Source organism: Oryctolagus cuniculus, chromosome 10 (assembly GCF_051225735.1).
Source record: "Oryctolagus cuniculus isolate XC-2025 breed Fujian yellow rabbit chromosome 10, ASM5122573v1, whole genome shotgun sequence".
In the NCBI taxonomy this organism is placed as follows: Eukaryota; Metazoa; Chordata; class Mammalia; order Lagomorpha; family Leporidae; genus Oryctolagus; species Oryctolagus cuniculus.
This window is the reverse complement of record NC_142876.1, coordinates 91,746,382-91,769,990: the sequence shown is the minus strand read 5'-3', so window position 1 is coordinate 91,769,990 and position 23,609 is coordinate 91,746,382. Positions and strand designations below refer to the sequence as shown.

Here is a 23,609-nt window from a genome sequence, read left to right as displayed (position 1 = left end):
GAAATATTAAGAAATATAAATTAACCATAATTTGTTTTTAATTTTTGTCTTTATTGAATTCTCTGAGGAGACCATTGTCTAGTTGGCTAGATAAAGAAAAAAAATTGGGTTTTTGAAATCCTTCATAGTTCTGAGCACTCAAGTTTTGGAAATTGTAATTTTTTAGTAAAAAAGGGCTAACAAGTGACAATATGCTGTGGTCATGTTGGTTTAATTATCAAACAGATCAAAATTGTTGACCACTTACTGAATAACAAAGAGACTATTAAAGGCACATTCAGCTGGGGGTTGACTCTCTTGGGGCCAGTTTTGTTTTCTTAGACAATATTAAATTCAAAACATGGATAATACACTACATCATACAATTTATGTCACCAGTATTGACATGAGGAAACCAGGCAGGGAGTTAGGGCAAGATGGGCTGGAATTTCTGCCAACGCATTGTAACTCCACCCACTTACCTGTCACTGTAATAGGCCTGCTGTCCTATGATGCACCTGTTTCTCATTTGGGACCAGGAAGAAGAGGCCATGATGGCCATGTGGAAACTAAACTCCATGTGGAGGCACCATGAAAACTCCAAAGGAACTTCCACACACTAAACTCGATCCTGTCTGTACATTCAGTGAAGGAACCACCCCTACTTCATAGTAGAGGCTGATGGCATGGGAGGGGCTTTTTCATGTTTTACCATGTATGGGGCTTCTTCTTCAGTGTCTTCCTCTCCCTCTTCCTCCTCCTAAGCATCACTCTGATTTCTCCGTGTGGGGAGTCCACACTCACACACCAATGTATGTTCACTCTCACTTTTAAACAAATGATGCTCTCATCTGTGTACTGTATTTATGCCTCTGTTTTGAATTCTTATCTCTTGAGGGGGGGACAAGAACCTGGAATACAGATCATGGAGCCTCTGACTCAGGCAGCACTGGATTTTTCCCTTGTTCTCCACGTGGTCTCGTATTCCTTAATAACTTCCCAGAGGAGGTTAATGAGATGATTTTTTTTTTTTTTTGACAGGAAGAGTTAGAGAGAAAGGTCTTCCTTCCATTGGTTCACCCCACAAGTGGCCGCTACGGCCGGCGCACTGCACCAATCCGAAGCCAGGAGCCAGGTGCTTCCTCCTGGTCTCCCATGTGGGTGCAGGGCCCAAGCACTTGGGCCATCCTCCACTGCCTTCCCAGGCCACAGCAGAGAGCTGGCCTGGAAGAGGAGCAACTGGGACAAAACTAGCACTGCGACTGGGACTAGAACTCTGGATGCCGGCACCACAGGCGGAGGATCAGCCTAGTGAGCCACGGCACCGGCCAAGATGATCTTATTACTGCTCAGTTTTCTAGTTTCGAGGAAGTATGTTTGGCCCCTGGGAGACCTGATATCGCTGAATTTCAAAATGGTAAATTTGCTAGTGATATCCAGTAGTTGCCTAGATCTTCCAAAGAACTTAGGGTCACACCACCCAAAGCCATGAGGATCATCAAGCCAAGAGATTATGTTTGGATATTTGTCCTTTTAAAGACTTGCTATTGTTTATAGTGTTTGTTCTTTCGTTTGGACATCTTGCTGATTTTCAAATGATGACACTAAACATTTAACAGTATTCTTTGAAGGATTTAAAACAGGGTTTTTAGAGATTGTTGTTGCTGATGCTGTTATTTTTAGCATTAGTAGACTTAGAAATGTGAAAGCCTTAATTATATACAGTAAAACTGATTTGTGTTCTAGAAAAAAAATATTGCAATGGGCATTGTAAAGTTAGCCTCACTGGCTTTGTAGTGTATAAAAGAAAAAACATGAACCTATGGGAGAAGGGAGGGAGGGACATAAAAGGCAAAGAAAAGGTGGACTTCTAACTGGAAAGGTGAGATTCCAAGGGCAGTTTCTTGAGGATGTCATGTGGCACACTTCAGGTCCCATTTTCCGGAAGTTGCTATTAATTTCAGAAGTGAAGATACAAAGTACAGGGGAAAATGGGAAAGAGTTCCAGACTGGGTTTTAATAATTCTTTAATTCTGTTTCCTAGCTCCATGATAGAAGAAGTGATGACAGCTCCAGATGTCAAGCTCTGTGGATCGCCTTGGAGCCAGGTACATAGCAGTTGGCATTTCTTTTATTCACTGATGGGAAGACCAAGAACCCAGTCTTCCTAAGACTGGATGGGATGGGCTATAAAACAGTCTATGCTGAAAAGTGGTTACTATGTTATATATCCTGAAAAATATCCATGATAAGCAGAGTTCTTATTTTTACTTACTTGATTTCACTCATTCATAGGATGATAAATGTTCTGTTTATGGGGTAATATTTTACAATCTTGGAGGTTTGAATCTTGGGCTTTTACTAAGTGTTGCAAGATGTATTACCTCTCCGCATTTCTCCAATATTAGTGTGATATGGGTCTTAATCAGATGGTATGGAATGATTATACTGGCCAAAGATGCCAACTGCTCGGCTGGAAATAAGACATCATACTCCCCAGTCTACCATTAGTCATACTTCAGTTGCACTAGAATTTGTGAATTTTATTCAAATAACAATACAGAACAGCTGCAGAGTCTTACATCTTTTATCATAAATATTGGGAATGGCGTTTGTTAAAAGGTATAACATGTCACCTCTTTAGTTCTCTTGTCTGTCTTGATAAATAATATTAGGTGTTGAAGGTTCTCTGGAGATTCCAAAGCATCTTGTCTGTGAGTATGTCAAGGTGAAATGAAATGTTCTTTATTTAAGTAGTAGGGAAATACCTAGTCTGAAAAAAATCTTGCAGGATGAAAAGGGAAAGAGGAATATGTGTTAGTCAAGAAAATAGAACTGTGTCCTGGGCTGACTGTAGGCTGTCTTCTTCCTGCTCTGGAATTTTGTTGTCTGTACTTTGAGGACAGGAGGTTAGAACCTATTCATGAAGCACATGGTTAATTGTCTCGAGAAGGAAAAAAATGCATTGTAAGAACTTTACTTTCTCTGTATGCCCTCATCCCTTCATTTGTGGTCACTGCCGTGGGTGGTCTCCCAATCTTCTTAGTACCAGGATAACTTACACTTAAAAATTGCTCAAGACCACAGGGGTCTTTTGTTTATATATTTACTATATTACAAGTTAGAATTAAGGAATTCTAAACACATTTTTAAAATAATAAACCCATTATCTAGTAACTAAGATATTTTTATGAACAATAACTATTTTACAAAATACAAAGGAAGTAGCAAGAATGGCATTGTGTTAGAACTTGCCAAACCTGTCTAATGTCTGGTGTGACAAGGAGGTCACTGGATTCTGTTTTGTGCTTTGCATTCAATTTGCAGATTGCATACATGTTTGTTTTGGTTGAAGTATGTGAAGAACATCTGGTCTCACACAGATGTGTAGCTGTGAAAGACAGGATATTTTTATGCCTTCTCTTACATAATTGTGGCTGTTCTTTGATACTGTGTCCAAATCTGGCAAGTATCCAAAGCTAGTTACAGTATTTGAAGCTATATCAATTAATGTTTTGTTTTCTGATACACTAAAGTCTGTTTTTCTTGGACTTTGAATGTTTCTGTTGCCAACATAAGGTTTTATAACCACATACTAATAGTTTGGGAAGTATACCAAATGTTGGCATGTTTAAGTGTATAACATCAAAAAATTAAATTTATTAGCAGAAAGATTTATGTATTACTGGGAAGCATACAGATATAGACGGAGTTTTTGCAAAAATCTAAATTTTGCTTGAATGTCTGCTTACGTTTGATCATAGGCAACAAATACTGTGCAGTATTCACGTTGAAATGACATTTCACTTTAACTTAGAAGAGATACCTGCCACACACTCAAGTGTCGGTACCCTACTGTGTCCATTGTTCTTTCAAATAAAAACTGTGTGTCATGGAAAGAGTGGCCAGTTCAGATACCAACACAATCGCACAAGTGCTTTTCCTTAGCCGGCCATCTGCTTTAGTCTGTAACAGAAAGGTATTTTGTGTTACTTGCCCGTTTTGTCAGAGTATTTGCAGGTTTAAAAACAAAAAGCTTTCCTCATCAAGGATATTCTTCGTGCAGCCTCTCTCTTCCTTTTTCTCTGAGCGTCTGTGCATGTACGTGTGTGCGATTACTTGGATTTGTGCAAAGCCAGTAAGCAGTTTTCCCACAATTACTTTTGCTTCCCCTCAAAGTGAAAAAGGCACACATTTATTAACATGAGAATAGTTTATCATGACAATAGTATCATGACTTACTGGGCTCCCTAAAAGGCTCTTTGGCCCCCAGGACTCTCCTGTAGGTTTCCCTGGACCACAGTGTAAGAACTGCTACTCTAGCGTGATGCTTTGTTCTGGATGGTCGCTCTGGATGCAGCTTCCGGCTTGCTTGCTTCTGTTATTAACTTGAACTTCAGGAAGTCCTGTGACTCCCGTCCTTAGTACTTTACCTGTGAGAAACCCTTGGATTTATGACTAAGTGAAATGCTAAGCAATCATACACGTGGAAACAGAGGTGAAGAAGCAGCACATTAAAGAGCATTGATGCGAACCATAAGCCAGGAGGTAATCTCATTGTGATCTAATCACAGTGTGACACAATGCTTCTCAAACAGCGAAAGGAACAGCTCCGTAATTTTCACACTGTGCTGTGTGACAGATGGCAAAACCTGTTTTGATTTTCCCCGATATCTGAGGAGCAGCCAGCGGAGGCTGTGCCTCCCACCTTACTCTTGCTCTTTGTCGGCGCTGGTCGGCCTGACAGCACGTGCGGTTTTACCTCTGTGATCTGTGTGTCGGATGACTGTTTTCAATAGCTGCTTAGTATAAAAATAAAATGCGCAGGTCCCACCAAATAAACTAATTAAGGCTTAGAAAGTGTCAAACTCCAAAAGTCAGGAGAACATATTAGGAATCGAGTCTAAGAGTCACAGAGACCTGACAACGAAATGTGTTGTCATGGCAACAGGAGGATCCATATCCCTCTACTGGGCAGATAGTTGACAGTAATTTTTGCTGGGTCAGAGAATTGGGAAGAGTGAGAACCACCTTCTGCTAGGCAAAGAATTGCTCGCTCCTTTTTAAACCAAAAGGCTTCTGAGGGATTTGTAAATGCTTGCTGTAAAATTCCAGCAAAGTCTAGGAGTATGTTGACGCCCATCGTCTTAGAAAAGGAACTAATGTTGGGTGCTGAGTTGTCTCTGATGCACTTTTTATCTGCGCTTTAAAAGCAGAGTATGATGATGTGGGCTTCTTAGGCTTATTGTCTGCTATACATCGAGCGTCTCGTGTCCAGCTGAAAACCATCATGTCTTCTTTCTCCTGTTTATGATTAACCATAAAAACAGACTTTTATGATGTTCAGTACTGACTGAAGATATTTGAAAATACTTGTTTTTGTTGTTGTTTTAATTTACAAGGTAGAGAAAGAGGGATCTTTGATCCATTGGTTCACTCCCCCAAATGCCTGCAACAGCTGGGCCCAGGCCAGGCTGGAACTCAGTCCAGGTCTCTCACGTGGGTGGCAGGGACTCAGGTACTTGAGTCATCATCTGCTGCCTCCCAGGTGCACATTAGCAGGAAGCTGCAATCACAGGAGGAGCAGGGATTTGAAATCCAGCACTCTCATAGGGGATGCGGACGTCCCAAGGGGCGTCTCGGCTGCTATGCCAAAAATCCACTCATGTCTGGTCACATTTGCAATTAGTGCTTTCTGGATGTCACATATGCTCTGACATAACTATCGAAGAGATTGGATTGAACCTTGCTTTGTGGAAGTTTGTCATTTAACGGAGAGAGAGCCTCCGTATGAACATCTATTTCGCCATACACGCTTCTCAGACACAGCAGGGCTGCGGAGCTGCTTGATACATGGTGATATCTGACCTCAGAGAACAAAAGACTTAATATCAAACCCATTTAAAGAAAAATGAGGCCCCATGCAGTGTGTAATGGAGTGGATGATACATTGCAAAATGGATAACAAAAATATTTTTCTCTCTTTCAGAATTCCTTAGTCCAAGAGTCTGTATGTTTCCCTCCCTCTCTTTTAACATAAACTTAATGGAAATATTTTGAAACGATGACCAAAGTCAACATACAACACAGCCCACTAAAGTTGCATAATGTCTTTTTGGTAATGGTACTGGATGTTTTTCTCTTATTAAGTGCCATGATGTGATATTATGGGGGTATTAAAATATGGACCTGCAGTTTTAATGCAAAGGCATTAACAGAAATGTCATCCCTAACAAATTAGGCACTGGGAAATCTGCCCTGTAGTCAGAGAACCAGGCTCATTTTTGCTTTTTGCTATAACTTATGAAAACAAAGCTCGGGATGTAAATGCCTGTGGGTTAGGTTTCCAGTGGAGAGGCAGGCGACAGGCTTCAGTAGGGAAATGGGGATAGGCTGATGTTTTGTTTGTTTGTTTCAGACAAAGGATTTCTGGCCTGGGGCGGTCCAGCTGCAGCTGCTGTCAATATTGAGGCCATGAGACTCTTTTTCTAACCAGATCAAAAAGAGAACATTCTCCCTGTGATTCACCATATCAGAGAGGGGGCTCAGGGAAGGGAGGGTGAGAGAGGGAGAGAAAGAGGAGGGGGGAAGAAGGAAGAAAGGAAAGTGCCATTGTTAATTCTGCTGTGAATTGCTGGCAGGAGTTGCCTCTTTGAAATCAGAACAAACTCTCTTTCTGGGGCCCTTTGCAAGATAGAAGTCCTAGGATTCTCTACTATAGAAGGGAGGGGAGGTGGGGGACTTGTTGTTGTTTTTTTTTTTTTTTTTTAGATTATTTTATTTGAAAGGCAGGAATTACATCTGGGTCTGTCACATGGGTGGCAGGCACCCGCAAACTCAGACCATCATTTGCTGGAATCCAGGCACATTAGCAGGAAGCTGGGTCAGAAATGGAGGAGCTGGGACCCAAAACAGCACTCTAGTAAGTTGTGAGAGAGAGACAACTGCAAACTCAAGTCTTGACTTGTGCACCTGTGAAGCTTAGGAAGAACACTGGGCTTCTCATTCATTATTTATACCACCTTCCATTGCTTTGTTCTGGGTTTTTCCATCATGTTCTGTTTTGGTAATAAACGTTTGGGGTAAACAAGTTAGCTGTTCTTACTGATGTCTGGGTAAGTGTAGTCCTGGTCAGTGGAGCTTTCTTAATCCATTTGGGGCTTAGGCAGGGCTAGAATTTGCATCTCCCTGGGTCTGTGGCTTCCATTCTGTGGTGTTGACCCCATTCATCCACACACACTCTTTCGGCTGGGACAGTAAGTACGATGATGGTGAAGGGAAAAATACACTCAAGTAACTGAACAGAATGGTTTATAGGATTTACTTATGCATCAGGAAATATTGACTGCCTTCTCCTTGCTGGGATTGTGCCAACAATACCACACAGACAGTTCTGTAGAGCTAGCAATCCCTACCTCTCCTGCAAAGGCCAGAGCCAGTTGGATCAATGAAAAGATACCTGTTCTGGCATTTTGATACTTTGGATAAATAGACATTTGGTATATAGCACAAGTTACTGCTTTTTTTTATTCTTTTTAAAGATGTTTGAGTCTTTCTTCTTTTTAAAATTTTTATTTTTGATTTTCTTTATTTTTTGAATAACATATTCAGTTTACATTATAACTGGCTCCACTAAATCAAAAGTTCAACAAATAAAAAAATAAAGGGATGATAGGCAATAATCAAAAGAAGTTCAACTTCATTCATATAAAGTCAGAGTGTTAGAATTTTGTGTGTATGCAGAAAAGATGGAAAAGTAGAAAATACTAACTTACTAGGAATATTAATATGTTTTGAGTGATTCTATAACATATACCATGTTCTGTACCCAGGAAATATATTATTAAAATTAATAGTGGTAGGAGTAGGCACAGTGGTACAGTGTGTGAGGCTGCTGCTTATGATTCCCACATTCCATATCAAGTGCCAGGCTGAGTCCTGGCATCTCTGCGTCTGACCTAGCTTCCTGCTAATGCACACTCTGGAAGGCAGCAGGTCATGGACCAAATGCTTGGGTTCCTGCCAGGTGGGAAGTGGGCTTTAGGCTCATGACATCAGCCTGGGCCAGCCGTCAGCTGAGGCTATTTGGGAAGTGAACCAACATATGGAAAATCTGTCTTTATCTGCTTTTCAATATAAATGAAAATACATAAACAAACATTTAAAAAAAAAGAAAAATAGTGGCAGTTACCTGGCAAAAGTGGTCAAGTAGCTCTCAAAAATGCCATACTCAGGGTAACCCCTTTTCTTGCGGTCAGATTAGCTCTTTGGACATAGTTGGACCTTTTTGAGGATGAAGGATGTTGTCTTTAAACTACACTCTTACTATAGCAGCCAATGGACACATATCCCATCATTCCAGAAAGTTCTGTTGGACAGTAGTATTCCAGAACACGTTTACTCATTCACCCAACCTTTCTGGGGCATCTACTATGTGCTAGACATTGTCCTTGGAAAACTCAGACACAGTCCTTGTCCTCTGGGATGTTTGGCTGAGTGTAGAAGCACGTTAGAAGTAAGACAGGCAGAGGATGTCATAATATCAATGAAGGTTATGGATAGGGATGCTGGGATATGGGCGGTAGTAGAGACGAGGTGCTTTTATAGGGTGGTAAGGAAAGGCCTTTCCAGGGTAGTGGCATTTGGCATGAGGAGGAGGAGCCAAGTCCATGAAAGCTGGAAATACAGTGTCTGGGGTGCAGGGGGCAGCAGGAGCAAAGTCACCAAGGTGGGAAAGAGCCAGGCTTTGCTCTAGCCCCTCCACATGTGCAGAAATCTGAGGGCTCTCGAGCAGGGATGGTGACTGACGGGTTGATGGTTCTTTATCCCCGTCATGACGGGGCCACCCTCACCAGGATGCCTGCCGTTCTTTGCGTCTGGGTGCTCTTCTAATTCATAGGATGGCATTTGCTCCACTATGAGAGTAGACCTGTTCCCCTTGACCTCAGCATGAAGCTGGGAAAAAATTAAAAAGAGCACATTTAGCTTCTGTTACTGGTACTTGTGTTTCAGGGACCTGATACACTCTGTCTGATTGTGGTTAACAACGAGCTATGGTCTCTTCTGTGTGTCCTGTTTGCTAGTATCTTCATCTGCAAAATTCAAACCTTACTGGAGTCTAGGTAGGAGAATGGGTGTTTCTGCAACATTTATTGATATTTGAGCAGATCTTTGAGTACCTAGCTTGGCTTATTCCACGTTCTAGGGGCTTAGCACTAGTTTTTGAATCTGAGAGGAGGGATTCCCACTGCTTGATGGGCTGTCCTCTGAGGGTGGCTGTGTAGCGCTCTTCTCCTATGCTATGTGCACAGGCCATGGTTTGCACTGCTGCTGGCTAACAGCCCATATTTAGAACTCTTTCTCATCTTCAAAAACCCGATTCCAGCTCCTGGAGAAGGAGGAGCAATATACAGTTGTGCCAAGAACAAAACAGAAAAATCCACTACATCCAACTCCCATAGAACAACAATAACTGTGATCCTTGGAAAATGGACTAAGCAATTAAATCTCTCTTTTTCCCACAATGACAGTGCTCCAATAGCTGGGCTGTAACTGTTGCTTCCCAAGGAAATCGTGTGGTGATAAAGTTAATGATGCATTCAAGCAGGTGCATAAAAATGTCACAGTGTTGAAGACAGCACAAACAGAAAGACCCTTCAGAGGGAACTCTGCAGTTATCAGAAATGTTCCCCAGGAAATGAAACCCTAAGTGAGAAAGAAAATAATTTCTAGGCATTCTGTAAAGATTATTCTTTCTCATTGTTTTTTGGGATTCCTGGATGCATAATCTGAATCTAAATAAAAACAGGCAAATGGTAAAGGAGAGTATCTTTGCAAGTAATGGATGGCTTCTACAGCCTTCTATATTGTATGCCTCCAATAAACAAATTGTGCATTGTATTTAGGGTTGCTCTATTGTCTATATCAAATAAGATTTTTGAAGGGGAGACAGGTAATTGAATCACTCTTGGAAACAGTGTTGTGTGATATTAAAAACAAATCTTATTTAAGGAGATGAATATTGTCTTCTGAAAAGAATATTACAAAAACACCACACCGAAGTTTTCACAGCACTCTGTGTGAGACAGTAGGGGCTGGGGGAGGTCCGTCGGCAAAGGCTCCAGGGATGTTTACAAGCTGGTGATGGTTGATGGGCTTTCAGGGCAGAATTGACAGTAGGATACAATCTCAAGATGCATCATTAACAGGGTTCAGGGCAGACAGTTGTAGCAAGGAATTCGGTTGGGGATGGTTTTTATTATCCTCATGGTAGAAAGGAAGGCTAGTTAAAACAATTTGTTTGGCTTTGGTTATTCCTTTCTTTAAACTTTTGAATATTTTTAGTTTATTTAAAGTTCAGAAGGGATGGGGGAAGGGTGAAGCCTGCTAGGTCACTTGCCAAATGTCTCTAATAGCCAGAGCTGGATCAAGTCGCAGCAAAGAGGCCAGAACACCATCTAGGTCTCTCATGTCATGGCAGGGACCCAAATACCTGAGCCATCATGTGCTGCTTCCCAAGTTGAAGTTTGGCAGGAAGCTGGAATGGAGAGTCAAGATGGCTTCCCTGTGTTCACTGAGGACATGTTTTCTTTCTGTTCGCACTTGAGTGTTTAGAAGAGACCTAGCCCATAAAGAAATCTGAAAACTTGATACTGTCCTTGCAGAATAGCTAGTAAAATCACCTGGAATTCTTAAGAATTGTGTGGGTCCTATAACTTTTCATTAAAATTTAGTGCTTCCTGTTTTTCTACTCCAAACCTCAACCCTGGAAACTTTTGATTTATAAGTAATTCTAGATAAATTTGAGAAGAAACTATGTCTTTTATGTATTTACATATGAAGCTTCGAAATGGGACACGATAAGATTTCTGTTGGCTTCCTTTTCCTTCACTTTCATTGTAGAACCATTTAGAATAATCTACTCATAAACTGCCATTAGCATTAATTTTGTACTTTCTGGGAAAATTTCATTACTTACTAATTGCCTTACAAAGCGGCATAGTATGTGATTGTTACGGACAGTGAATCATATTACTTGGGAAGCTAAGATTCTGCTTGGCCTATTCAAAGAAAACAAGTCCCTGTTGGTCTTTTATGAGTAGGTTTGGTTGCTCTTCATGCAACCAATAGGAAGAAGAAGAAATGCACTTGCCTAGAAGCAATTTGAAAAAGGTACAGTTCAGTTTGTCCTCCAGAATTCATATGTTGAAGTCCTCGCTCCCCGTACTTGAGAAGGCGACCTTATTTGGAAGTCAGGTTATGGCAGATGTCATTAGTAAAACTGAGGTCATAGCAGTGTAGGGTGTGCCACAGTCCAATAAGTCTGCCAGCCTTATACGAAGAGAATGCCATATATACACAGGGGGAGAACACCATGTGAAGACGAAGGCAGATGGGGAATGCTGCTAGAAGCCAAGGAAGGCCAAAAGTTGCCAGCAAGCCACCACAGGATAAGCAAGCGGCATGGAACCCAGTCTCTCTGATCGTGCTTAGAAGGAACCAACCCTGTCACCACCTTGATCTTGGAGCTGTAGTCTCCCGAACTATGAGCACATCTTTGTGGTTGAAGCCACCCCGTTTGTCATGCGTTGTTATAGCAGTCCTAGCAAACTAAGGCAGATCAGAAATTTAGAAACACAGAACAGTTGGGTTCCATGGGATTGGTATGTTAACAGGCTACAAAATGCATACTACCCCACAGGCAGATGCTGGCAGCATTTGACTGTTTACCAACATCAGCATAGAAATGCGGAGTTATTAAAGGATCTGCAAGCACTGGGTAATGCAGATCTTGACATTGATAGATGGGACTTGGCTTTTCTTCTCTGCCTAAGCTGCTGACTGGATAAATGTTTTATTCATGGGGCCCAGGGCAGGAGGGGATGCCAAAGGTTTAGGAATATTTTAAGAAACTGTTTGAGATGTCAGGCAAGTTATCAGGAGGTGTTAAGCAAGGAAACTGAGGTTCTACATCAACCCACTTGGGCAGTAAACCGCATGCTTACTCTGGAAATCGTGACCATGGTCTTGGGAAGCTGCTCCATTTTCTTTGCTAATCTTGAATTTTCTATGGACTTGCATCTCTTGTCACAACTCGGAGTCCTTTCCATGCTCTGAGGGTCTGTCTCATGAAAGAACCATGCTCATCCAGTGTGGAGGATAGTCCCCATTCTTAAAGTTCTACTTGCCCCTGAATTGAGATTCAGAAGCAGTCTCCTTTATTGGCAACTGCATCTGCTAAGGGAGTCATTTAAATGACATCATGTAGCTTTGGCTTAAAATCTCAGGAGGCCCATTAGCTACACATTTTAATTACCTATTAACAAAATCGTATTTCAAATTATTTAGCACAATAGATTATTTTCTGCTGTGAGGAGAGAGGGCAGTTTAAGTGCGGACAAGTTGCCAATGTGACTGTCATTGTTCTATATAAAAAGAAAAGTCTTCCAGATAACAGTGGGTTCTAATGAAGAAGGCTCGGGCTGATTCAGGCCGAATTTCAGGTATAGCTAATGAATTAGAATGAAAATGCCCTTGCCTTTAACTTGGTATTGTGGACAGAGGATTTTTATATGTCACAATATCTATTACTACCTTTTAAAGTTGCTTGAGATCACATAAAAGAACCAAGAATAAAGCGTAGATGGTGCATAGTTGTCCATCAGAGTACTGTCAGAAGTGCCAAGGAAACAGGCACCAAAGAGTAAATGAATCTTTCCAAATATGGTAATTCTATTGAAAATACACTGGGTTAAAATGAGGAAGAAGACCCATAGAGGATCAAAAACAGGCAAGTTCTAGGATTCCATTGCGCTTTCCATCTGGGAGTTGCAGTGTTAAATACCATAAAAATTTCTCCTTGGATCCTGGTTAGAAAAAAAAAATTCAAAGAGCAGAAACTGACAGAGACAGTCACTCAGGGACACACTGTCAAGATGCATCAAAATATGCCACTATATCCTCCCCTTTCTACCTGTCAAAGCCATTGATTATTTTCAGTAAAGAAAGCTGGTGACAGTCGCTGGGATTGTAGAACTCAGCATATGAGCTAGGTGAAGCTTGTCACTCTGCTCTAAATAGACAAGTGAGGAAGAAATTTACTCACTGCCTCAGTATATTTTTGGAGGAATATTTAAATATGGCTTCAGAAAGGGTAAGCATAAAAGGCAGAAACATGAAACAGCTAACAGACCCAGAGATACTTTTTCTGACCTCATGAGGGGTTTCCATGAAACTGCTTGTTTTATGCCCCTCTCTTAAAACAACAATAAATTAACAAAAAAGTTTAAGACTTTTCCTCCTCCTTTGTGGAGCAGGAGATCCTTGGGTGCCCTGGTGAAGAGCCACTCCCCTCCGTCCCTTTGTCCTACTTAGTGAGTTAATTCTTAGAAGTAACCTTTGCCCCACTTAGTGTGCTAGTCCCTAGAAAGAGCCCTAGGCGCCAGCTGTCACTTGAGATGTGGTTCCCAGCAGGAACCCCGCCTCGAGGCTTTGTGATAACTCCTAGTTGCGGAGCACCTTCTGGGGAGCAGATATCCCACCCTAAAGTCTTAAAGTGACTCCTGGGATAGCCAGAAAAATTTTCCCGCCACTAACCCCCTCATTTAAATCCTCCAATCAGTGTGTGAATCGTGTGTGTATCATTTAAACCCTCCAATTAGCGTGTAAATTGTGTGTATTAAGTAAATTGTGTGGTTTTTCCCTTTAAAAATGCTCCTTAACAACTGTTTGGGGCTTCTTCTTTGGATGGCTTTGTGCTGTCCAGAGGCCTATCTGCGCAGACGTTGAATAAATCCTCTTGTGTGTTGCATCTACTGGTTTGGAATCTGAGTCTTTGGGGTGCACATCTCGACGTGTCGGGGTCCTGGTTCAGGAACCCAACACTGGCATTTTCAGGTCATCAGAGAAGGCCACGCCTGTTTAATCAGTGCGTTCAGCATCATTCTTGGTGTCAAGAGTCATTCAAGGCTTGCATTGCCTAGGAGCGATCAAGGGGATTATGAATTTTATGTATCAATTCCTTGGTCAACAGATATCCCAGGAGGAGAATAGAATCTACAGTAGAGGTTTACAAAAGCCATGAAAAGAATGAACACAGAGAAATTCTTGCTGGCGCTAGATTCCCATTTTCTAGAATAAAACCAAGCAGCAGGGATGGCACCCAGAATCCAGAGGGAGGGACATAGTCCAGGGGTTAAAGGCAGTGGAGTTTGGCCAGAGAATCATGGGAGGAGGCAGTGTGAGTCTGGTTCCCACTCACTGGGTCTCCCTTTGTTCAGAGCTAAGGTTTCCAAGCTTTCTCTTTGTTTCTCACTGAGTTCCTCAACATCCTTCCAGTAAATTCCTATTCTGTTTCAATTACCTGGGTCTACTTTTCATTTTTCTCTTGTCTTCACAACAAAGAAACCTGCCTGGAGAAAAAGACAAAATTAATAGTGATAAGAATGGCAGAAGCAGTTAATATTTGAGAACATCTGCTGTTAGGCACTGTGTTAAAGTTTATATAGATTTTTTAAATGATTCATCCCAACAACCCTAAACCTAAATTACTAATGTCATTCTACTTATGCAGACATTGAGGCATAGAGAGGTTATCTAAGATTCTCAGTGACCCACAACTTGGAATTGGTAGAACAGCAGATTGAATTAAAGAGCTGTCTGACTCAGAAGTTGTTATTCTAACTTTGCAGATGCCTACTTCATTGTTCTGCTTCTGACTTTGAAAAAGCTGTCCAGTGTCAAAGCAGTTCTAGTAAGACCTTAGACAGCAGGCCTAAAAGTCATTTTCACTGAATGATGCACATGACAATACCAGAACAGGGTCATCACTGGTAGGTTTAAACGTGAGTTTGAGAGGAGATACACTAGCTTGTTTTTTGCAAGTATAATAAAAAGTGATCTTTGGGGGCAGGATTGAGGAAATAGCTGGTGTGATTTACAGTCTGTAAACAGTGAGGTCAACAACTTACATTGGCTGTCATCACCCAAACTCTTATCTACAGCCCTATTATTCTCTGAATAATTTCCTAGATAGGACTTTGGCTGGGGTAGAAAAATGACACTGGAGTTATTTGCCTGGTCCACTTTGCTTAAGTTTAACTTGTAAAACACAGTGTCTTGATGTTCAGCGCATACTGTTCGGCTGTTAGCCACTTGCTCAGACAGCTGCGTTTGCTGGAGACAATTTTAATATATAAATTAATTTATCTACTTGAAATTCATAGTAATAAGCCCTGCTTAAGAGTACAATTTAAAGCCCTTCTGAAGAAAGATGTAAAGGATTAACAGTGCTTAAATCAGGAATAAAGATATTGAAACATATCAGTTGGCATGCTCTGATGGACTTCTTCAAAGAGTCTCCTAATGCTTGCTTAGCACAAATGCTTATCTGGTTTACATGGAAAATTTTAAACATTTTACAAAATTAAAACATGGAAGCCTTGAAGATTTTCTATCCTCAAGCTGAGCAAAAACTTTTTTGTTAACATTCTCTTAAAAATATTAAAATATGGGCCAGCGCCGCAGCTCACTAGGCTAATCCTCTGCCTGCGGCACTGGCACCCCAGGTTCTAGTCCCGATCAGAGCACCGGATTCTGTCCCAGTTGCTCCTCTTACAGTCCAGCTCTCTGCTGTGGCCCGGGAGTGCAGTGGAGGATGGCCCAAGTGCTTGGGCCCTGCACCCACATGGGAGAAAAGGAGGAAGCACCTGGCTCCTGGCTTCAGATTGGTGCAGCGCGCAGGCTGTAGCAGCCATTTGGGGGGTGAACCAATGGAAAGGAAGACCTTTCTCTCTTTTTCTCTCTGTCTCTTTCTCTCTCATTGTCTAACTCTGCCTGTCAAAAAAAATTAAAATATGTTATAGTGATGTCAAGACCAATTTTCCAGGGAAAACTATCTTATATTCTAACCAAGAATAAATGAAGAATATGCTTATTTTTGAAATGTATAATATATACATATTTAAAAGTGCATTGCTGCCGTCGCTGCGGCTCACTAGGCTAATCCTCTGCCTTGCGGCACCGGCACACCAGGTTCTAGTCCCGGTCGGGGCGCCAGATTCTGTCCCGGTTGCCCCTCTTCCAGGCCAGCTCTCTGCTGTGGCCAGGGAAGTGCAGTGGAGGATGGCCCAAGTGCTTGGGCCCTGCACCCCATGGGAGACCAGGAGAAGCACGTGGCTCCTGCCATCGGATCTGCGCAGTGAGCCGGTTGCAGCATGCTGGCTGCGGAGGCCATTGGAGGGTGAACCAACGGCAAAAGGAAGACCTTTCTCTCTGTCTCTCTCTCTCACTGTCCACTCTGCCTGTCAATAAATAAATAATAAATAAAAGTGCATTGCTACATATAACTAAAAATATATGAAATACATGTATATATACACCAAACATGCATAAACATATGTATTCCTAAGGTGTTGGTAAAGCTAAAAGTTGGTCCAATTTTTGCAGATTATAATTGGTTTATATTCTTGTTGATTGCTTTTCTTTTACTGAAGCCAGCTCTGCTTGCTCTTAGATTGCATTACACCATTAAATCTTGTGATAATTTGAAAAGGTATTGCTCCCAGCTGCTGCTACAGAAGAAAACTAAAGAGCTCTCCCACACTGGTAAGAAAAGAGCTATCAACCAGGCCCTGCTAATAAGAATCCCCTTTAGTGCACTCATATTTGCATGTTGTTGTTTTAGATTTAGCAAAGGCAAATCCCTAAAATGCTAATAGAATGGGGCAATAATCCCTGATCATCACTAGCACACGAATGCCAGAGCCTGTGTGTTAACCAGGGCTGATGGATTTGCTGCGAATGCTATTACTTCAGTCTTCCATTTTCTCCCTGGTTTCCATTATTCTTTCATTGTGCTATGGAAATATAAAGGGCTTTCTATAGTACTTCTATGTGAAAGAAAGAAGGTAAAGATTTTTCATTTGCAAATATGCTAGATTTAAAGACTTCATGCTTCAAAGTAGAATGTTCAAACCTATGAAAGAGTGCAAACTTGATGTCATTTGACATAACCTTATGGAAGAAATCTGTGATCCCAAAGAGTCTTCAGAAATTTTTTAAAGCAAAATTTAAGCACAAAATTAAGAAAATAGTTGGAAGATTGATCTGCAGTGAGTTACTGAGCAACTCCCAGCTACTGAGAAGAATTTTGACTTTGTAGATACAAACTGTACCCCTCATCAGGAAAGGAATAATTTGCTGGGCATACCATTAGTCTGACTTGATTTTCCTTCATTTGCTCATGAAATATTTATTGAATGTCTACTATATGCCAGGCTTTGTGCTTGACAGTTAGTGTGTGATGAATGATATTGCCACTTTCCCTGGCTGAATGGAACTTAAATTTTGTGGGCGAGAGTGATTATGATATTATGTGCTGAATGTGACAGTAGGGTAAGAAAAGGATGTCAGTCTCAAGGACCTGGGAAGGTTTCTAGGATTGAGAGATGAAGGCAGGACTTAAGGGGACAAGCAATTGGGACAAATAAGGGGTGGAGGTGGGAGTGTTCTGCATCAGGGAGGAGACCGCGTGCAAGTGCTGGGAGGTAAGAGAGAGCCTGGGGATGCCTGCCTGAAGATGCCCGCAAGTTCCATACAACTGGTCTGGAGTAATAACGAACTAAACACAGATTTCCGTGGGGTGGTGTAATGCAAAAGCATCCTGAGCCCCGGTTCATAGGCAAAAAGGCTTCAGTAATCAATAAAAGAAGGCAAAAAACAAATGCAGTGAAGCCATGCAGCAAGGCTGGAGCCCAAGACCAGCTGAGACACAGCATAAATGCTAATGGCTGGAAGCTTCAAGAACAGCAGACAAACTGCTCCTCAAGGAGAGGGATCTACTCTGGCGGACAGAGCAAGGTCAGCAGTGACAGACAATGTTTTGGAAAATGGTTGAGCGTGCTTTGAAGCAGTATCCATTTAGGAGTAGGTCTCCACAGGCTGACATGGTTGATGATGATGAACATGGAGGCAGGGTATTATTTTGAAGACGGATGGGGGTGAGTGTGGGTAAAATATGACTTTTCTTTTGGAGGAAATTAGGTCGCTTTTCTAGTCTTTTGTCAGTTCTCCAATAACTTTTACCCCCACTTAAACTTAGGAGTTTCAGTTAGGTACCCAGTATGATCTCTTTTATATTAGTAAAGGCTACTAATTTTTAGAAAGATAAGTTCTCTTAAAAAATTAAATATTTCCATGATACAGAAGAGTCTGGAGAATTATATCAGGATATATCAAAAGTTTGTGGATAAATGGAATGAAAAGATGAATTTACTTTGGTGCCCAAATTATGAAATCCATGCACAGTTTTCTTTGATAAAGTGCATTTTCCATGAAATTTCTGAACACTTGCATGCCAAGAATTTTTTGCGCCTTCTATCTGGCTTTATCAGTTGAAATTTCTACCAAATTTTCCCAAGATATATTAAAGAGAAAACACATCACAGATAAGGTAAACTGCTGGATATACTGCTCTTTCATATCACACCCCTCCTTCCTTTCAGAGAGAACAGTTGTCCTGAATTTGGTGCTTATCATTCCTACAGAGTATACATTTTATAATTTTATATGTATTCTTAAGGAAGATGCAGATCTTGAATATCTGGGAATAAAGGGCACTGCAATTTCTCTGTGTCATTGTGCATTGTTCTCCACTCAGCATGGTGCTCAGAGACACACCCATGGTGACACAGGAGACTCTGGTTGATAGTTTTCGTTGCTCAGCATTATTTCATTGTATTCCTGTTCCATATTTTAATTACTTTGTTGATAAATACATTGTTTTACAGATTTTTTTTTTTTGCTTTGAAAAGCAGTGCTGTAGAGAGTATTACTCTACTTTTTGTGAAAACTTGAGGGAGCATGGGGTGGAGTGTAGGTACATTTATAAAGCTGGATTTACTGATTACAGGAAGTGCCCATCCTGTATATTGCCACTTGCTTCCCAACGAGCCCTGATCACTGTCCACTACCACTAGTTATGTATGTTTATACTGCACCAAATATTTACACTGGTGTCAATATAATGAGTGTGAATTGGTGTTCTCTAGAAAAATTCTAGGCCATTCTGTAGGGAGTTGAATATAAGTAATGAACTAGACGCATGATGGAACAGCTTAGAAACCAAACAGGAGGATGATGCAACATTCGTAAACTTAGGTGGCCACTGTCAACCCTAGGGTTGGAAGGACAAATGGGGACAGTGATGCAGAGACCAGAACGTGGGACAATGGCTTAGCTTTAAAAGGCACTCTTTTTCACTATTAAATACAGTTTTTGCTGTAGGATATTTGTTGATTTCTCTTTTGAGGTTAAGAAAAGGTTACTTTTCTTCTTAGTTTGCTAAATGTTTTATAAAGATTTTTACTTAAATAATAATTATTAATTTTATCAGCTTTGTTTGTTACATCTATTGAGATGCTCACATGGCTTTTCTGAACCAGTTCTTTGAAGACTAATGCTCTGAATAAAATCAGAACTTGAAAAATACAAAAATCAATGTTGTGTATTTCCTACAGATATGGAGAGATGTGAAGGCATTTTTAAAAGGACTATAAGACTACATACAAAAGCCATCCTTGGTGGTTCTTTGGAAAAGGGGAGAGAAATTGAAAGGAGATAAAATCCATTATGTTAGAAAAAGAGCCTTCCTCTGTGTCGTGTTCGGATATTTCTTTTAAAGGGAACATGCTCAGATTCAGCTTTAATTATTGTTTAAAAAATGAATATATATAAAATAACATAACAAATTAGTAATCATAAATTTTGAGTCATAGAAATGTGGGTGAATACTTTGTCTTTCTTTTGTATTTTCCTCTCACTTTCTAATTTTTCAAAACAACCAAAAGAAAATAAATCCCGGAAATGTTACTCATCTTGATTAGTAGTGACATACAATTTAAATTGTTCAAGATCAAATTTGGTCCCAAAACTTTAAATTTGAATCCAGAAAGTTTAAAGCATGAACTTCATTTCTTCATGTACATCATCAAACAGTTAAAACTCATGTATTTAAGTACCTAGCTGAGTATGGATTGGGTAAGATAACTATACATGCTTGATCTAATAGTATGAATGGAAAACATAGAGAGCCCTTTCAATGAAGGATAAGCCAACATTTGAATTAAAAAGTGACATACAGTGAATTGATCAGCCCTTGTCCTGAATGTTGATGAACAACTTAATACTTTATCCCTTTTAGTATTTTTTTTTGTTCTACTTAATACTATTGGTTGAACTCTTTAATTAACACACAATTATTCTCAGGTGTTTAAATGTAACTGAAAAGTGATCCCTGTTAAATATAAGAGTGATAATAAGAGAGGCAGGAGATGTACAGTTCGGCATATGCTCAATCGGACTTGCCCCAAATGGTAGAGTTACAAATATGCCAGGGGATTCCATTTCAGTCCCATCAAGGTGGCATGTACCAATGCCATCTCACTAGTCCAAGTGATCAATTTCAGTTCACAATTGATCATAATGATAGGATTAAGAGTCAAAGGGATCACATAAACAAGACTAGTGTCTGCTAATACTAACTGATAGAATCAAAAAGGGAGAGAACAATCCAACATGGGAAGTGGGATACACAGCAGACTCATAGAATGGCAGATGTCCTAAACAGCACTCTGACCTGAGAATCAGCCCTTAAGGCATTCGGATCTGGCTGAAGAGTCCAGGAGAGTATTTCAGGCATGGAAAGCCAAGATGCTCTGGCAATAAATAAGTAAATAAATAAACTAACAAATAAATCAACAAATAAAGCCTAAATGAAAGATCTCTGCGAGTGAGATCCCATTGGAAAGAACAAGCCATCAAAGAAGGAGGTACTTTTCTCTGAAGGAAGGAGAGAACTTCCACTTTGACTATGGCCTTGTCTAAATAAGATCGGCGTGTGCAAACTCAAAAGGCTTCCATAGCCTTGGCAACTCATGACTAGGGAGATTACTGATACCATAAACAAGAGTGTCAATTTGTTAAATCAACAGCAGGAGTCACTGCGCACTTACTCCTCATGTAGGATCTCTGTCCTTAATGTGTTGTACAACGTGAATTAATGCTATAACTACTACTCAAACAGTACTTTATACTTTGTGTGGGTGCAAACTGATGAAATCTTTACTTAATACTAAATTGTAAATACTTTTTGTAAATTGTAAATACAATTGTAAATTGTAAATAGTAAATACTTTACTTAAATACTAAATTGATCTTCTGTATATAAAGATAATTGAAAATGAATCTTGATGTGAATGGGATGGGAGAGGGAGTGGGAGATGGGAGGGTTGCGGGTGGGAGGGAAGTTATGGAGGGGAAAATGCCACTGTAATCCAAAAGCTGTACTTTGGAAATTTATATTCATTAAATAAAAGTTTTAAAAAAAGTGACATGCTGCTTTCACAAGCAGGCCAGGAGTAGTGGTCGTTCTTGGTCAGGGATTATAATATTGTACACAGCCTGTTCCTATGCTCTTCACATTATTACCAAGTATTCATCTCTCTGGGAAGGTCTCTTTCCTCTAAAGTTTTGTGTTTTTCTATGTTTGATTCCAGGTAATTTGAAAATCAAGCTTTCACTTACTGTATCAAGTAAGAGTAAAATATCTCAGCAGAAGGACTTGAGTGCATGGGGCCAAGTGCCTGGGATTAAGATACGAGACACACACACACACACATGTGCACATATACACACACATGTGCACACATTTCTGTGTATACAGTTGGCCCTCTGCATCTGAGGGTTTTGTGTCCATGGAGTCAACCAACCAGAGGATCTGGGGCCAGTGCTGTGGAGTAGAAGGTTAAACCTCCACCTGCAGTGCTGGCATACCATATGAGTGTTGGCTTGAGTCCCCATTGGTCTACTTCTTATCTAGCTCCCTGCTAATGTGCCTGGAAAGCAGTGGATGATGGCCCAAGTACTCAGGCTGCTGTACCCATGTGGGACATGCGCAAGCAGCTCCTGGCTTCCTGGCTCCAGCCTGTTCCAGCCCTGATTATTGTGGCTATTTGGAGAGTGAACAGTGGATGGAAAATCTCTCTCCCTCCCTCTCTCTCTCTCTCTCTCTCTCCCTCTCTCCCTCTCTCCCTCTCTCCCTCCCTGTCTATTTCCCTCCCTCCCTCCCTCCTTCTCCTTCTTTCTCTATATCTCTGCCTTTAAAATAAATAAATGTACCTTAAAAAAACAACTAGGGATTAAAAATATATTTAGGACTATGACAGTTAGGTCTGTTTCTGAATGTATAAGAACTTTTTTGACATTATTCTCTAAATGAAACTATGCACATTTATATTTTTAATAAGCATTTTGGCTGGCACCGTGGCTCACTTGGCTAATCCTCTGCCTGTGGCGCCGTTACCCCGGGTTCTAGTCCCATTTGGGGCGCCAGTTCTGTCCTGGTGCTCCTCTTCCAGTCCAGCTCTCTGCTGTGGCCTGGAAAGGCAGTGAAGGATGGCCCAAGTGCTTGGGCCCTGCACCAGCATGGGAGGCCAGGAGGAAGCACCTGGCTCCTGGTTTCGGATTGGCGCAGCGCACCAACCATAGCGGTCATTTGGGGAGTGAACCAAAGGAAGGAAGACCTTTCTCTCTGTCTTTCTCTCTCACTGTCTAACCCTGCCTGTCCAAAAAAAAAAAAAAAAGGCATTTTAAGTAATCTAGAAGTGATTTAAGGTGTATAGAATGATTAGGTTATAAGCAAATTACTGCAGAGGCAGAGAAAGGGAGATCCTATCTGCTGATTGCCTCCCCAAATGACAAGAGCCGCCAGATCTGGTCCAAGTTGGAGCTGGGACCAAGTATGTAATCCATATCTCTAACTTGGGTGTCAGGGACCCAACTACTTGAGCCATCACCACTGTTCCCCCTTCTCCCTGGGTATGCATTAGTAAGCCGGAATGTGAAATAGATGTGACTTAAATCCAAGCACTCCAATATAAGATGCAGAAGTCACCAGTGTCAATTTAACCACTGTGCAATTTACCATTTTATATAAAAGACTTGGGCATTTGCAGGTTTTCATGTCTGGGGTGCATGTCACGGATCCAGCCTCCCTAGATCCTGAAGAGTGACTGCACATAGAAATTTTAAAACATGGTATTTCAAAGGAAAAGAATGAAAATCATTATCAGAAAAAGCAGGGTTGGACTTAAGTTTGCTTGATGGTGATACAATCTGGAATTACATAGTGGGGGTGTTGAATGGGGAGAATGGGTCCCACCATCAACCTAATGCATTGGTAGCTAAACAGTTAAATTGGCCCTAGGCACTTTTGGGGAGAACCCCAAAAGTGGACCAGTGTGGTAGACTTTTTGTATATTCTGAGAGGTGATCCAGATGTTAGCAAAAGAGCTAAAAACTGAACTAGGCATAAGGTACAAACATTGAAGACTGAGTGAGGGCAGAGTGAAGGGAGAGAGAGATAGAGTTTCAACCAAAGTAAAAATAAATCGGATCATCTCTGGTTAAATATCAGATGGTTTCAAGGAAAACATTTTTTCTCAAAATGGAGAAGAAGACAAACAAAAAGCTAGACCTGGGTGTTGGAGACATGCTGCCACAAATGACACCAGGGCAGGGAGATTCCAGCAAAGGCAGGAGGGACAAGGCAGAAACTATGTTCTCTGAGTACC

The 23,609-nt window shown here is 41.0% G+C and overlaps 1 protein-coding gene across 38 annotated transcripts in view; it reads left to right on the top strand.

Moving 5' to 3' along the window:
* Positions 1–23,609, top strand: part of LOC149124337 (uncharacterized) — a 605,541-nt gene that overhangs the window by 363,991 nt on the left and 217,941 nt on the right. For 32 of the 38 annotated variants that reach the window (XR_016214266.1, XR_016214264.1, XR_016214268.1 and 29 more), the window contains one exon: positions 2,024–2,087. Coding sequence is in view for 27 of the 38 variants with exons in the window: in XM_089305504.1 (XP_089161630.1) it covers positions 2,024–2,087 (64 nt within the window). In the remaining 11 variants the exon portion in view is untranslated. Of the gene's footprint in view, positions 1–2,023; positions 2,088–4,252; positions 4,758–11,341; positions 12,316–16,492; positions 16,581–19,496; positions 19,690–23,609 lie in introns of those variants that run through there. The other 6 variants (XR_016214265.1, XM_089305502.1, XM_089305514.1 and 3 more) reach the window with 6 other exon arrangements.